Consider the following 16773-nt stretch of genomic DNA (forward strand, 5'->3'; position numbering starts at 1 on the left):
TGGCTGTATACTACATGGGGTCAGGCTGGCTGTATACTACATGGGGTCAGGCTGGCTGTATACTACATGGGGGCAGGCTGGCTGTATACTACTGGGGGCTTGCTGGCTATATACTGGGGGTTGGGGGCTGTGACCAATGCATTTCCCACCCTCGGCTTATACTTGAGTCAATAGTTTTTCATATGCAGAAAGAAGTGATATTGATTCACTCAGATAATCAACAAGTTTGTGGTGTTTTTTTTTTTGGGGGGGGGGGGGGGTTTGTGTTTTTTTTAACAAAGCGTTTTGAAATGTCGCCTCGGACCTGGCCCCCAGGAGCTGACTTCACATGTTTTGCTGAAAGAGAGCAACGTGTGAGTGACCAAGTAAACAACAAACGGCCAGACCTCAGTAAACACTCAAAAATGGGGAAGTCTGGCGCGCTGTGACGTAAGTGGAAAAAAGTGAAACAAAGCTGAAGAAAGAGGGTGGATGAGGTTTTCACAACCTGCGGTGAACACGTGAGCCTTATCTGAGATCCTGCGGCCGCTATATCTGACACCAGCATCACCGCACTCTGTGCTTGTCCCGTATTTTATGCAGAACAGCTAAAAAACAAAATAGGATATCTATAAATTACTGTGATGGGAGCTGAATTGTGGGCTAATTTATTACTGTATCTAGATGACAAAGAGCTTTTCCCCTGTATAAGAATTATTTAACTGGTCAACCACCACCAGGGGGAGCTCCATGCATACAGATGTAGACCTTCCCTTGTTATGGTAATAGCTGGTGGTGACTGAGCTTGTGTCATGCTTCTACTGGTCCCTTGAAACATAAGGTCCCTGTATCCTGACCCATAACACATCAACCCCTGACCCTGGTTCAGTTATAGCGGTGTTATTATAGCCTATTATGACCTCAGTAGCTTTACCTATGTTGCAGACATCCACCAGTCAGGCCGTCTTCACCCTCCAGTCCGGTGTGTGTCAGCTCTTCCGGGAAACCTTAAGCAAGAAAGGGTTTGTCGAGATTCAGACTCCGAAAATTATTTCAGGTTTGTAATACTTGCATCCTGTATGTGATTGTGTGGGTAACAGCCCATGGGACTGCTCCACAGCCCTCTCCCCTGCTCCACAGCCCCCTCCCCTGCTCCACAGCCCCCTCCCCTGCTCCACAGCCCCCTCCCCTGCTCCACAGCCCCCTCCCCTGCTCCACAGGCCCCTCCCCTGCTCCACAGCCCCCTCCCCTGCTCCACAGCCCCCTCCCCTGCTCCACAGCCCCCTCCCCTGCTCCACAGCCCCCTCCCCTGCTCCACAGCCCCCTCCCCTGCTCCACAGCCCCCTCCCCTGCTCCACTGCCCTCTCCCCTGCTCCACTGCCCTCTCCCCTGCTCCACTGCCCTCTCCCCTGCTCCACAGCCCCCTCCGCTGCTCCACAGCCCCCTCCCCTGCTCCACTGCCCTCTCCCCTGCTCCACTGCCCCCTCCCCTGCTCCACAGCCCCCTCCCCTGCTCCACAGCCCCCTCCCCTGCTCCACTGCCCTCTCCCCTGCTCCACTGCCCTCTCCCCTGCTCCACTGCCCCCTCCCCTGCTCCACTGCCCTCTCCCCTGCCCTCTCCCCTGCTCCACTGCCCTCTCCCCTGCTCCACTGCCCTCTCCACTGCCCTCTCCCCTGCTCCACTGCCCTCTCCCCTGCTCCACTGCCCTCTCCCCTGCTCCACTGCCCTCTCCCCTGCTCCACTGCCCCCTCCCCTGCTCCACTGCCCCCTCCCCTGCTCCACAGCCCCCTCCCTTGCTCCACAGCCCCCTCCCTTGCTCCACAGCCCTCTCCCCTGCTCCACTGCCCCCTCCCCTGCTCCACTGCCCCCTCCCCTGCTCCACTGCCCCCTCCCCTGCTCCACTGCCCCCTCCCCTGCTCCACTGCCCCCTCCCCTGCTCCACTGCCCCCTCCCCTGCTCCACTGCCCCCTCCCCTGCTCCACTGCCCTCTCCCCTGCCCTCTCCCCTGCTCCACTGCCCTCTCCCCTGCTCCACTGCCCTCTCCACTGCCCTCTCCCCTGCTCCACTGCCCTCTCCCCTGCTCCACTGCCCTCTCCCCTGCTCCACTGCCCTCTCCCCTGCTCCACTGCCCCCTCCCCTGCTCCACTGCCCCCTCCCCTGCTCCACAGCCCCCTCCCTTGCTCCACAGCCCCCTCCCCTGCTCCACAGCCCTCTCCCCTGCTCCACTGCCCCCTCCCCTGCTCCACTGCCCCCTCCCCTGCTCCACTGCCCCCTCCCCTGCTCCACTGCCCCCTCCCCTGCTCCACTGCCCCCTCCCCTGCTCCACTGCCCCCTCCCCTGCTCCACTGCCCCCTCCCCTGCTCCACAGCCCTCTCCCTTGCTCCACAGCCCCCTCCCCTGCTCCACAGCCCCCTCCCCTGCTCCACAGCCCCCTCCCCTGCTCCACAGCCCCCTCCCCTGCTCCACTGCCCCCTCCCCTGCTCCACTGCCCCCTCCCCTGCTCCACTGCCCCCTCCCCTGCCCCCTCCCCTGCTCCACTGCCCCCTCCCCTGCTCCACTGCCCCCTCCCCTGCTCCACTGCCCCCTCCCCTGCTCCACTGCCCTCTCCCCTGCTCCACTGCCCCTCCCCTGCTCCACTGCCCCCTCCCCTGCTCCACAGACCCCTCCCCTGCTCCACTGCCCTCTCCCCTGCTCCACTGCCCTCTCCCCTGCTCCACAGCCCCTTCCTTGCTCCACAGCCCCCTCCCCTGCTCCACAGCCCCCTCCCCTGCTCCACTGCCCTCTCCCCTGCTCCACAGCCCCTTCCTTGCTCCACAGCCCCTCCCCTGCTCCAACTGAAACCCTCCTATAGATGGTAATATCTTAGCAGTGTGAGGACACACCCCTCGTGCACTTCAAGAAGTTACATTCCTGGAATATAAATCCATATTTTACAGTCCTGCCGCTACTAAAAACACAAACAAAGGAACGACTACACAACTCTGCAGGGCAGATACCTAACACTGGCTGCACAGAGCACAGCAGTGTGAGGACATGCCTCCAGTGTACCTGAGAGGCTACCATTCTGGAGCAGAAATCCATATTTAGCAGTCCTTTTGCTACTAACAACATACACAAAGGTCTAATTACACAGATATATAAGGATAATACGAAGTACTGGCTGAAAGGACGTCTACCACCAGGATGAAGGGTTATACACCAAGCACACTGACATACTGGTGTCCGCCCCATCTGGCAGGATCTGCTCTTCTTTCAGCTTTTTATGTCCTGATTTTTAAAAATAAAAGGATTTAAAAATTATGCAAATGAGACTCATGTGCTCCTGGCTCCATTTAAACTTATGGACTCCAGAGCCCCTCAGACTTATTTGCATAATTTAAATCCTGGGAGTAGGGAATAACATAGTAAAAGATGATCAGAGGGGGGGCACATCAGTATGTCAGTGTGCTGGGTTTACAATCCTTCATCCTGGATAATATTTGCTGATAGCATTGCCCATAGTAACAAATCATATTCCTGCTTGTTACATAGAACTATGCTATTGGTTACATATATGACAAGGGGGTGGAGTGAAACCACACTAAGGGAAACCAGAAGAGTTTAAGAAGCAGCTTGTATATTGGATAATACATAGAAAACAAAGCATTTTATTGATTTAATTAAGTTTAATGTGGAAAACGTTTTTTTTTTTTAAATAAAATGGTTAATAAAATGAATAAATGAGTTGATATGTAATGTTTTTCTTTACTCTTCCAGCGGCCAGTGAGGGAGGAGCCAATGTTTTCACCGTATCATACTTTAAGACCAGCGCCTATCTCGCCCAATCCCCCCAACTCTATAAGCAAATGTGTATCTGTGCTGATTTTGAGAAGGTGTTCTGCATTGGGCCAGGTAAGAGATCACCTGATAGACCTACAGCATGTCATAAGTTATATATGTATTGTCAGTCCAATCACAAGAGATCATAGCATAATACAACATTATATATAGGGAATATAACTACTATAATACTGCCCCCTATGTACAAGAATATAACTACTATAATACTGCCTCCTATGTACAGGAATATAACTACTATAATACTGCCCCCTATGTACAGGTATATAACTACTATAATACTGCCCCCTATGTACAGGAATATAACTACTATAATACTGCCCCTATATACAGGAATATAACTACTATAATACTGCCCCCTATGTACAGGAATATAACTACTATAATACTGCCCCCTATGTACAGGAATATAACTACTATAATACTGCCCCTATATACAGGAATATAACTACTATAATACTGCCCCCTATGTACAGGAATATAACTACTATAATACTGCCCCTATGTACAATAATATAACTACTATAATACTGCCCCCTATGTACAAGAATATAACTACTATAATACTGCCCCCTATGTACTGGAATATAACTACTATAATACTTCCCCCGATGTACAATAATATAACTACTATAATACTGCCCCCTATGTACAAGAATATAACTACTATAATACTGCCTCCTATGTACAAGAATATAACTACTATAATACTGCCCCTATGTACAAGAATATAACTACTATAATACTGCCCCCTATGTACTGGAATATAACTACTATAATACTTCCCCCGATGTACAAGAATATAACTACTATAATACTGCCCCTATGTACAATAATATAACTACTATAATACTGCCTCCTATGTACAAGAATATAACTACTATAATACTGCCCCTATGTACAAGAATATAACTACTATAATACAGCCCCCTATGTACAGGAATATAACTACTATAATACTGCCCCCTATGTACAAGAATATAACTACTATAATACTGCTCCCTATGTACAAGAATATAACTACTATAATACTGCCCCCTATGTACAGGAATATAACTACTATAATACTGCCCCCTATGTACAAGAATATAACTACTATAATACTGCCCCTATGTACAATAATATAACTACTATAATACTGCCCCCTATGTACAAGAATATAACTACTATAATACTGCCCCCTATGTACAAGAATATAACTACTATAATACTGCCCCCTATGTACAGGAATATAACTACTATAATACTGCCCCCTATGTACAGGAATATAACTACTATAATACTGCCCCCGATGTACAAGAATATAACTACTATAATACTGCCCCTATGTACAATAATATAACTACTATAATACTGCCTCCTATGTACAAGAATATAACTACTGTAATACTGCCCCTATGTACAAGAATATAACTACTATAATACTGCCCCCTATGTACAAGAATATATATACAATAATACTGCCCCCTATGTACAAGAATATATATACAATAATACTGTCCCCTATGTACAAGAATATAACTACTATAATACTGCCCCCTATGTACAGGAATATAACTACTATAATACTGCCCCCTATGTACAGGAATATAACTACTATAATACTGCCCCTATGTACAGGAATATAACTACTATAATACTGCCCCCTATGTACAGGAATATAACTACTATAATACTGCCCCTATGTACAGGAATATAACTACTATAATACTGCCCCTATGTACAAGAATATAACTACTATAATACTGCCCCCTATGTACAAGAATATAACTACTATAATACTGCCCCCTATGTACAGGAATATAACTACTATAATACTGCCCCCTATGTACAGGAATATAACTACTATAATACTGCCCCCTATGTACAGGAATATAACTACTATAATACTGCCCCCTATGTACAGGAATATAACTACTATAATACTGCCCCCTATGTACAGGAATATAACTACTATAATACTGCCCCCTATGTACAGGAATATAACTACTATAATACTGCCCCCTATGTACAGGAATATAACTACTATAATACTGCCCCCTATGTACAGGAATATAACTACTATAATACTGCCCCCTATGTACAGGAATATAACTACTATAATACTGCCCCCTATGTACAAGAATATAACTACTATAATACTGCCTCCTATGTACAAGAATATAACTACTATAATACTGCCCCCTATGTACAGGAATATAACTACTATAATACTGCCCCCTATGTACAAGAATATAACTACTATAATACTGCCTCCTATGTACAAGAATATAACTACTATAATACTGCCCCTATGTACAGGAATATAACTGCTATAATACTGCCCCCTATGTACAGGAATATAACTACTATAATACTGCCCCCTATGTACAGGAATATAACTACTATAATACTGCCCCCTATGTACAAGAATATAACTACTATAATACTGCCCCCTATGTACAGGAATATAACTACTATAATACTGCCCCTATGTACAGGAATATAACTACTATAATACTGCCCCCTATGTACAGGAATATAACTACTATAATACTGCCCCCTATGTACAGGAATATAACTACTGTAATACTGCCCCCTATGTACAAGAATATAACTACTATAATACTGCCCCCTATGTACAGGAATATAACTACTATAATACTGCTCCCTATGTACAAGAATATAACTACTATAATACTGCCCCCTATGTACAAGAATATAACTACTATAATACTGCCCCCTATGTACAGGAATATAACTACTATAATACTGCCCCCTATGTACAAGAATATAACTACTATAATACTGCCCCCTATGTACAAGAATATAACTACTATAATACTGCCCCCTATGTACAAGAATATAACTACTATAATACTGCCCCCTATGTACAAGAATATAACTACTATAATACTGCCCCCTATGTACAAGAATATAACTACTATAATACTACCCCCTATGTACAAGAATATAACTACTATAATACTGCTCCCTATGTACAGGAATATAACTACTATAATACCGTCCTCTATGTACAAGAATATAACTACTATAACACTGCCCCTATGTACAAGAATATAACTACTATAATACTGCCCCCTAGGTACAGGGATATAACTACTATAATACTGCCCCCTATGTACAGGAATATAACTACTATAATACTGCCCCCTATGTACAAGAATATAACTACTATAATACTGCCCCCTATGTACAAGAATATAACTACTATAATACTGCACCTATGTACAAGAATATAACTACTATAATACTGCACCTATGTACAGGAATATAACTACTATAATACTGTCCCCTATGTACAAGAATATAACTACTATAATACTGCCCCCTATGTACAAGAATATAACTACTATAATACTGCCCCCTATGTACAGTTATATAACTACTATAATACTGCCCCCTATGTACAGGAATATAACTACTATAATACTGCCCCCTATGTACAAGAATATAACTACTATAATACTGCCCCCTATGTACAGGAATATAACTACTATAATACTGCCCCCTATGTACAAGAATATATCTACTATAATACTGCCCCCTATGTACAAGTATATAACTGCTATAATACTGCCCCATATGTACAAGAATATAACTACTATGATACTGCCCCCTATGTACAAGAATATAACTACTATAATACTGCCCCCTATGTACAGGAATATAACTACTATAATACTGCCCCCTATGTACAAGAATATAACTACTATAATACTGCCCCCTATGTACAGGAATATAACTACTATAATACTGCCCCCTATGTACAAGAATATAACTACTATAATACTGCCCCCTATGTACAGGAATATAACTACTATAATACTGCCCCCTATGTACAAGAATATAACTACTATAATACTGCCCCCTAGGTACAGGGATATAACTACTATAATACTACCCCCTATGTACAGGAATATAACTACTATAATACTGCCCCCTATGTACAAGAATATAACTACTATAATACTGCCCCCTATGTACAAGAATATAACTACTATAATACTGCCCCCTATGTACAAGAATATAACTACTATAATACTGCCCCCTATGTACAAGAATATAACTACTATAATACTGCCCCCTATGTACAGGAATATAACTACTATAATACTGCCCCCTATGTACAGGAATATAACTACTATAATACTGCCCCCTATGTACAGGAATATAACTACTATAATACTGCCCCCTATGTGTGTATATATATATAATACTATGTGTATGTATACGGTGCAGTATATTTCCTCTGTGTTATGTGACAGGTTTGATTTCTGGTGATTGCTTGTCTCTTGCGCTTTGTCTTTGTGCTGTCACTTCTCTGCGGTTGTTTGTTGCTGTCTGTATAATTACTGTCACTTTCTGCAGGTATAATGTCGCTGTTGTGATCACATAGAGAATCTCTGAGTATAATTTGGATTAGGAACATTCTCTCATTCTTGGAGTGAAGTCTTGTCTGCTGCTTTTCTTTTCCTTCGCGGTCTGGATCCCATTCACACCTATAACCTGAGGATATGATTTATTATGGTAGCTGGAGCGCGGCCAGTCCTCCCACCCAGGAGACCTATAGAAGTGATTGCAGTAGTGTCTGAGCAGTTACCTCCACTCCTTATGGGGCTCTAATCATCTCCTTTTGTGCTAATTGGGTAGAGTTTACCCTATGTGAGGGAATACTTTTATACATTATACATTTCCAGCTGCCAGCAGTCACCACTAGGGGGAGCTTCATGTACACAGAATTATACAACTTCCATTGAACTCAATAATAAGTTTCCGTTTCCTGTGCACACACAACGTTGGCCCCACCACCTGTATAAACCACTAGACGCTTAACAAAACGCAAGACCAGTGGGCGCCATAGATGGGCGGAGCCATGGCTGTTCCCTGACGCCAACTAAACCTCTCTACTCCCTCTAATGGCCGTTGCAGGTCAGTGCATATCAGTCTGGTATGATGACTGTCCGTTGCCCCTACACCCAGTGTGTCTTTAAAAGTTTTTAAAATTTGACAATGAAACTTTCTGTACATAAAACCCCTAATATTTACCATTTTAAGATCACATAGAAGAAGCATGTGCCTACCTAACAAGTGTCCTCTAGGAAATCCTCTTAGTCTACACTTTATTTTTCCCCCTCTACTTTTGTAAGAAAGGACGTGCCTATTCCCTGACTGCAAGCAGAGGTCTTGAAAATGGAGGAAAAGTAAAGCTTTGCGTAAAGCTGCAGAACTTCCAATTATAAGCTGCTATTATGTTGCTGTGTGAGCCATGAGCTGGACTCTGCTGCCCTCTAGTGGATGCTTATTGGAATTGCAACACTTTATTACATTTACATTATGTTTTATCAAAATTTAATAAAAAAAAAAAAATTGGAGCAAAATTTTGCCTTGAAATTTTCTTTTATTTTCAGGATTCTTTGTATTTTAACAACCGTCTAGGCGACTGTTTTATGATTTTGTACAGGTCCATGTCTGTCTCTGCATATTGACCATATATATTCAGGCTCGGGCTCATATGGCGGATGGATTCCCGGTGACTTGTTTGTGTTTCTTGCAGTTTTCCGTGCGGAGGATTCCAACACTCACCGGCATCTGACAGAGTTCGTAGGTCTGGATATTGAGATGGCGTTCAACTATCATTATCATGAGGTGGTGGAGGAGATCGCAGACACCCTGGTCCAGATATTTAAGGGATTGCAGGAAAGGTAAAGGGACTTGTTATCCTGGACAGATCTCCTGCTGTGCAATCCTATTGGCTGAGCTGGATGGAAGCGCGACTCTATTCAGTGTCAGTATTTACTGTATATTTATGATGCTGTGATTATGGCTTCCATTGTCTAGGAACCTTCATTATCTCCAGTGTCTGAGAAGTTTGTATTGTCTTCCATTGTGTAGGAGGCTTAGCATTGTCTCGTACTGTCTGCGAGGCTCCCATTGTCTTCCATTGTTTAGGAGGCTTGCATTGTCTCTTACCATCTCGGATCTTTGCATTGTCTTTAATTGTCTCGGATCTTTGCATTGTCTCGTACTATCTCGGAGGCTAGGCTTTGTCTAGGAGGTTTGTGCTATCCAGGGGGCTTGTATCCTCTAACATTTGCTAAGAGGCTTGTATTGTCTTGTATTGTCTTGCATTACTATGGGGGCTTGTATTGTCTTGCATTGTTGTGGGGGCTTGTATTGTCTTGCATTGTTGTGGGGGCTTGTATTGTCTTGCATTGTTGTGGGGGCTTGTGTTGTCTTGCATTACTATGGGGGCTTGTATTGTCTTGCATTACTATGGGGGCTTGTATTGTCTTGCATTACTATGGGGGCTTGTGTTGTCTTGCATTACTATGGGGGCTTGTATTGTCTTGCATTACTATGGGGGCTTGTATTGTCTTGCATTACTATGGGGGCTTGTATTTTCTTGCATTGTTATGGGGGCTTGTATTGTCTTGCATTGTTATGGGGGCTTGTATTGTCTTGCATTACTATGGGGGCTTGTATTGTCTTGCATTACTATGGGGGCTTGTGTTGTCTTGCATTACTATGGGGGCTTGTGTTGTCTTGCATTACTATGGGGGCTTGTATTGTCTTGCATTACTATGGGGGCTTGTGTTGTCTTGCATTACTATGGGGGCTTGTATTGTCTTGCATTACTATGGGGGCTTGTATTGTCTTGCATTGTTATGGGGGCTTGTATTGTTGTGGGGGCTTGTATTGTCTTGCATTACTATGGGGGCTTGTATTGTCTTGCATTACTATGGGGGCTTGTATTGTCTTGCATTACTATGGGGGCTTGTGTTGTCTTGCATTACTATGGGGGCTTGTATTGTCTTGCATTACTATGGGGGCTTGTATTGTCTTGCATTGTTATGGGGGCTTGTATTGTTGTGGGGGCTTGTATTGTCTTGCATTACTATGGGGGCTTGTATTGTCTTGCATTACTATGGGGGCTTGTATTGTCTTGCATTACTATGGGGGCTTGTATTGTCTTGCCTCGTGTAGCGCTCGGCTGTAGCATTTCTAGAGTCTTTCCATGGAGCTGCAGCAGCGATGATGATAATCGGTATAAGGGTTCGCACTTTTCATTCTCCATGACCACTGCTCCCCCTAGTGTTGATGCCAGATATTGCAGTCACACAGTTGGTCGTGTACATAACGTGTAGCCTGACTTGCAGACTTCTAGCGTTCATTTACATTTCTTCTCTTTTCTTGTTTTCAGCTTTCAGACAGAAATCCAGACGGTGGGAAAGCAGTTTCCATCTGAGCCGTTCAAGTTCCTGGAGCCCACGCTGCGGCTGGAGTACCGCGAGGGGGTGGCCATGCTCCGAGAGGCTGGGGTGGAGATGGGAGATGAAGAAGATCTCAGGTGCATATTATTCATTGCTTAGTATTTGCCTTTTAGTTGTGTGTGAGTGGGGCCCTAAATGATGTGACCCCCATCCCTGATCTGAGGGTCTTGATGTGTCTCATGGATCAGCATTGATAAACTAACCCGCCTTGTCTTGTGTTTCCCCAGCACTCCCAACGAGAAGCTCCTGGGACGGTTAGTGAAAGAAAAGGTACCTGTCCCCCTGACATTATGGCAGACACAAGGTCTGTGCCCCGGATGTTGTGACTGGAGCTGGACCTATGGGCTTGCTCTCTAGTATATAGTGATCAGGAGTGGAAGATCCTAATATCCTCGATATGTTGTGTTTATTTCTCAGTATGACACTGATTTCTACATCCTCGATAAATATCCATTGGCTGTGAGACCCTTCTACACAATGCCGGACCCCCAGGACCCTGTGAGTATTAAACAACTGGTTCCAATGTCGATCATGTTCAGTATTTTTAGAGACTTTCTATGTGAGTTCCCCCCCAGTCACAGGACCCTCAGTGTCAATGTTCCCCTAGGTCTAGGACCCTCAGTGTCTTTAAGGGGAACCTGGCAGATAAACTAACCCACACTAACTAAGACAGTACAACTATTCCTATATTGTTCCTCCCCATGCTGCAGATAATTCCTGAGGGAGGGGGAAATAAGGGAGCTGATTTTTCTTTGTAGAGTTGCACACAGTCAGCTTCTCTCTCATTCCTGAGGGAAGGGTGAATAATAAAGCTGAGCTGACTCCACTGAAGAGAAAGCTGGTGCCTTGTGAGGAAGCTGGAGACGGGGCTCATCTGGAAGACAATGAATATACATAGATGGCGAGTTAACTTTATGATCGGACTGGCAGTGTCAATGAGCCCCTACCCTATCCCAGGAATCCTGTGTCCATGTGCTTTCATCATAGGATCCCGAATGTCAGCTTCCTCCAGACTTATACTTCTCAGTGTACTTCAGTCCTGGGACCCCAAATACTGGTGCTCCACAGTCCTAGGGTCCCAAATGTCCCCCATCCCAATACAAGTGTGCCCCAGTCTCAGGACCCTCGGAGTGCCTTGGACCTTACCCACATCCCATTACCAGTGTGCCCCAGTCTATAGACCCTCGGGGTGCCTAGGATCTTACCCACCTCTCATTACCGGTGTCGCCCAGTCTCAGGACCCTCGGGGTGCCTAGGACCTTACCCCCCTCCCATTACCGCTGTACCCCAGTCCCAGGACCACTATTGCCAGTGCATTTTCTTCCTTCTCCCTCTGGACTCCTGAGACGTCTGATGATGTTGGATCCGTCTGATTTCCTGCCTTTTGCTTTTCATCTGAATCTCCACTACATTCACAGAAATATTCCAACTCGTACGACATGTTCATGCGAGGAGAAGAGATCCTGTCCGGGGCTCAGCGAGTGCACGACGCTCAGCTGCTGACGGAGAGAGCGCAGCACCACGGTATAGGTGAGACACACAGGGATCTCCGGCCAGCGCTGGTGTCCCTGCCTCTGCATGGCTGCTGCATACACAAAACGAGAGGAGCTTGTGAATTGAGTCTATTTCTGACTCCGTTATTACTGCAGATGCTGTGTAGTAACTTATATCCATCAGTTCCCATCTTTCTCGTGCTATAAATCATCTGTCACATGTGAGCACAAGGGTTTTACATCATTTTTCCATGTTTTCCTCAGACTTGGAGAAAATCAAGGCCTACATTGACTCCTTCCGTTTCGGAGCCCCCCCTCACGCTGGCGGAGGCATCGGTAACAAAACTTTTATTATAACCTTACACGTTTTTGGTTGTGTATTGTACTATTTATTCTATGTCTCCTCGCTCTTCTCTCCCATAATCCCTTGTTTCCCTGTGCTATAGGTCTGGAGCGGGTGACCATGCTGTACCTGGGATTGCACAATGTTCGGCAGACCTCCATGTTCCCCCGCGACCCCAAGAGGCTGACCCCATAGTGTGACCCCCAGACCTGGAATCACCTGCTCGCACCCACCTTGTGAAAGTCATAAAGCCGGACTGGCGCCAGTCCTGATAGATCTCCTCCCGGTCCTACTAGTCCTGGGGCCACAGGCCTGTAACCAGCGCAGAATCTCCTGACACTGCAGGGTTAATCGTCCTCATCTCACACAGTCGCCTTAATCCCCTTTTGTAACGATAACGGGACAGAAAGTGCACAACGCTGCGATAGCGAGTGATTTCTAACAATAAACTTATTGATTATATTCGTGGCCTCGTGACTCTTTGCAGTTTGGGGGGAGGGGTAGGATCGTGCAGGTCTCGTCTGATGTGTATTAATGACACACACAGAGATATAACGGGGTCTCAGTGTCAGACCAGCGGGGTCTGACTGATGAGACCCTCCAACCTGCACCTACAATGAAGAAGTCGTTGGACCTCGTAGAGAGGCAATGACGCTGGTTATTAGGGTCCAAGAGGTCATGAACCTTCCAGGATAGGTGAGAAGATGCTGATCAGGGGGTAGTACAAATGCTGGGACCCCCAAAGGATAGTGGAGCACAGCACTTGGCTCTCTCTGAGATGAGCGAAGCCTCAACTTACCTACAGGACATTCATATAGGGATCCAACTAATGGAAGACCCACTGAACCTAAGAACTGGGTTCTCATTCTGTGTATCGCAGCTTGAACTGGACTGTAAGTGTTGTAAGTAGTGCTTAAAGGTATGGAAAATATGCTATGACTTTATAGACCGACCTCTGTCAGACCCCCAGTGATCAGCAAATTACCCCCTATCCTATGGATTTACACCGTGGGACAACCCCTATAAGGTAAAACGTGGCTGCTTCCTTCCAGAATCAGCGCCACTGCTGTACAAAGATTGGATCTGCTATTGCAGCTCATCGATATTGAAGTGAATAGAGCTGTGCTGCAGTACCAGAACCAACCTGTGCACTGGAGTGGCGCTGTTTAGAAAGGAAAAAAAAACAGGGTTTTCAACAATGGATGTGAGTATATTGGACTCTCCCCTGTCAGGATTCAGGGCCATATATCCAGCGCTCTGACTCGTCCTCTGTAGACTCTCCCCTGTCAGGATGCAGGGCCATACATCCAGTGCTCAGACACATCCTCTGTATTGTCCTCTGTATCGATAATGGACTCTCCCCTGACAGGATGCACGGCCATACATCCAGCGCTCTGACTCGTCCTCTGTATTGATGCCTTCTCTCCCGGGATGTGAGCATAAGACTCTCCCCTGTCAGGATGCAGAACCATACATCCAGCGCTCTGACACGTCCTCTGTATCGATAATGGACTCTCCCCTGTCAGGATGCAGGGCCATACATCCAGCGCTCTGACACGTCCTCTGTATCGATAATGGACTCTCCCCTGTCAGGATGCAGGGCCATACATCCAGCGCTCTGACACGTCCTCTGTATCGATAATGGACTCTCCCCTGTCAGGATGCAGGGCCATACATCGAGTGCTCTGACACGTCCTCTGTATCGATACCTTCTCTCCCGGGATTTGAGTATAAGATTCTCCCCTGTCAGGATGCAGGGCCATACATCCAGCGCTCTGACACGTCCTATCTCTCCGCACCTGTGATGCTGCTGTCAGGATGACTTTATGCCGCGGGGATGGAGCTGTTACCCCGGAGCAGGACGCCTGCAGATAACGCAGATTTATGAGCTGCAGCTCAATGTCACCCGGCGCAGCGTCACACAGACTTCTCACTCGTCTTTTCCCTAGTTGTGTCTCATACATCAAGATCTGTGGAGGAGAGAGACGCTGGACTGTACATTACCCAGCAAGCAATGCAGATCTACCCTGGCATGGGGGGAAATTTTACAGCAGATGCGAGGGGCTGTGGAGCAGTTTCAATACAGAGATCAAAGAATGCAGCAGTGTAAGGACACAATACCACAATACAAGTCCAGCTACAATCCTGGAATACAAAATGCTTATTTACTATTACTACTAACATACAGAAAGTTATGATTACACATCTCTCCGGGAACAATAGCTGCAGAGAGCACAGAGCCAAGCAGTGTGAGGCCTACAGTACTTGCACGTCTCCAGGGACAATACAGAACACTGGTTGCAGTCCCTGTATGTGGTCCCACCTGCTGACACCTTCCCTTCACCTATACTCCTAAGAATTTAAAGGCATCTTGAAGTCCTCAGTAATTTCTTACAGGTCAGGAGTTGGCCGCGGTACCTCGGAGTCGTGACATGAGGTTGTTACTAGATTTAGGAAGAAATGGAGACAAGACCTGAAATTAGATACAATGAAAAAAATGTCAGAGAATAGAAATATTCTAAGTGTCAGCAAAGGGGTTTCTGGATCCTATTACAAGCCATACCCAGACCTCTGCTTGCTGTCAGTGAATGGATGAGCCCCTTTAAGTGATGCTAGGAGTCTCCTGGTTAATACCCTGGGCTGCTCCATGCTTCATACAGTGTAAGTTATTATCCACAGGTCGCCCGGGGTGGACGGAGGCGTCACATTATATGATATCAGTCCTTGTGTCTCCATCTAAACTTCCAGCTCTCTGCCCGGCGCACTCATAAATACCGCAGGCAATTTCATCCTGACAACCTGGAACGTGTCTGAAATACAGCGGCGCTGGTGGTGAGCGCAGGGGGGTGCACCGCGCTCCCGTAACTGCGACCACAATAGCCGCGCCATTTATTACACCGGACAAGTCATTCACATCAATGACTGATGAGATGATGATGATCCCGCACCTGGGGGTGAGGACTCGGCCACCCTGAGAGGGACACGTTATCCATTCCCGGAGCTTCACCTCCGCAGATTCGGAAATAATCCTAGAAACCGAGGTTTTTGTAAAGTTTTCTTTTTCAGTAATCCATAAATGGTTAATAATAGAAAAAAATTGACTCAGTTCAGATTGAATAATCGCCCCGCGCGTCCCCTTGGGGGTGCACCGTCCGAATTTACCAACTTTCTGAAGATAAAGAAAAAATTTTAAAGGGTTTTCTTATAAGAAGTCAGGAAGGGTTAATTCTTCATGGATCCCGGGCAGCCGAGTGCCGTGTGAATAAGCCTCAGGGATGATGGATACGGCCGGGTCAGGATAATCGCTGCGTGCTGGGCGGGTTTATATATATATATATATATACTAGGAAAGAGTCCAAGCAGCACAAACCATGGGTACAAGATGACGGGTGCAAGTTTTATAAAGAGCGGGCCATAGATCCTCCAAAAATATCAAGACAAAAACATCACTCCAACAGGCGGTGATAGAAGAAGTGGCTCCCTTTATTCCATCAAATGCGACGCTTCGGCCCTGTGAGAGCCTTTCTCAAGCCTATTAGTCCTATATACAGGCAGTCCCCTACTTAAGAACACCTGACTTACATACGACCCCTAGTTACAGACGGACCTCTGGATGTTGGTAATTTCTGTACTTTATCCTTAGGCTACAATAATCAGCTGTAACAGTTATCACAGGCGTCTGTAATGAAGCTTTAGTATTACTCCTGGTTCTTATGACAATCCAACATTTTTAAGATCCAATTGTCACAGAGACCAAAAAAAATTTGACTGGGGTTACAATAATAAAATATACAGTTCCGACTTACATACAAACTCAACTTAAGGACGAACCTACAGAACCGATCTT

General features: G+C 45.8%; 1 protein-coding gene across 1 annotated transcript in view; it reads left to right on the forward strand.

Moving 5' to 3' along the window:
- DARS1 (aspartyl-tRNA synthetase 1) overlaps positions 1–13388 on the forward strand; it is a 68342-nt gene extending 54954 nt beyond the window's left edge. Inside the window, exons 10-18 of the mRNA XM_072122245.1 lie at positions 925–1036; positions 3736–3870; positions 9374–9521; positions 11021–11167; positions 11318–11360; positions 11508–11588; positions 12509–12620; positions 12848–12919; positions 13030–13388. Of these exons, the coding sequence (XP_071978346.1) occupies positions 925–1036; positions 3736–3870; positions 9374–9521; positions 11021–11167; positions 11318–11360; positions 11508–11588; positions 12509–12620; positions 12848–12919; positions 13030–13121 (942 nt within the window). The 3' untranslated portion in view covers positions 13122–13388. The remainder of the gene's footprint in view (positions 1–924; positions 1037–3735; positions 3871–9373; positions 9522–11020; positions 11168–11317; positions 11361–11507; positions 11589–12508; positions 12621–12847; positions 12920–13029) is intronic.
- The last annotated feature ends 3385 nt before the right edge of the window (positions 13389–16773 follow it).

Source organism: Engystomops pustulosus, chromosome 8 (genome assembly GCF_040894005.1).
Source record: "Engystomops pustulosus chromosome 8, aEngPut4.maternal, whole genome shotgun sequence".
Taxonomy (NCBI): Eukaryota; Metazoa; Chordata; class Amphibia; order Anura; family Leptodactylidae; genus Engystomops; species Engystomops pustulosus.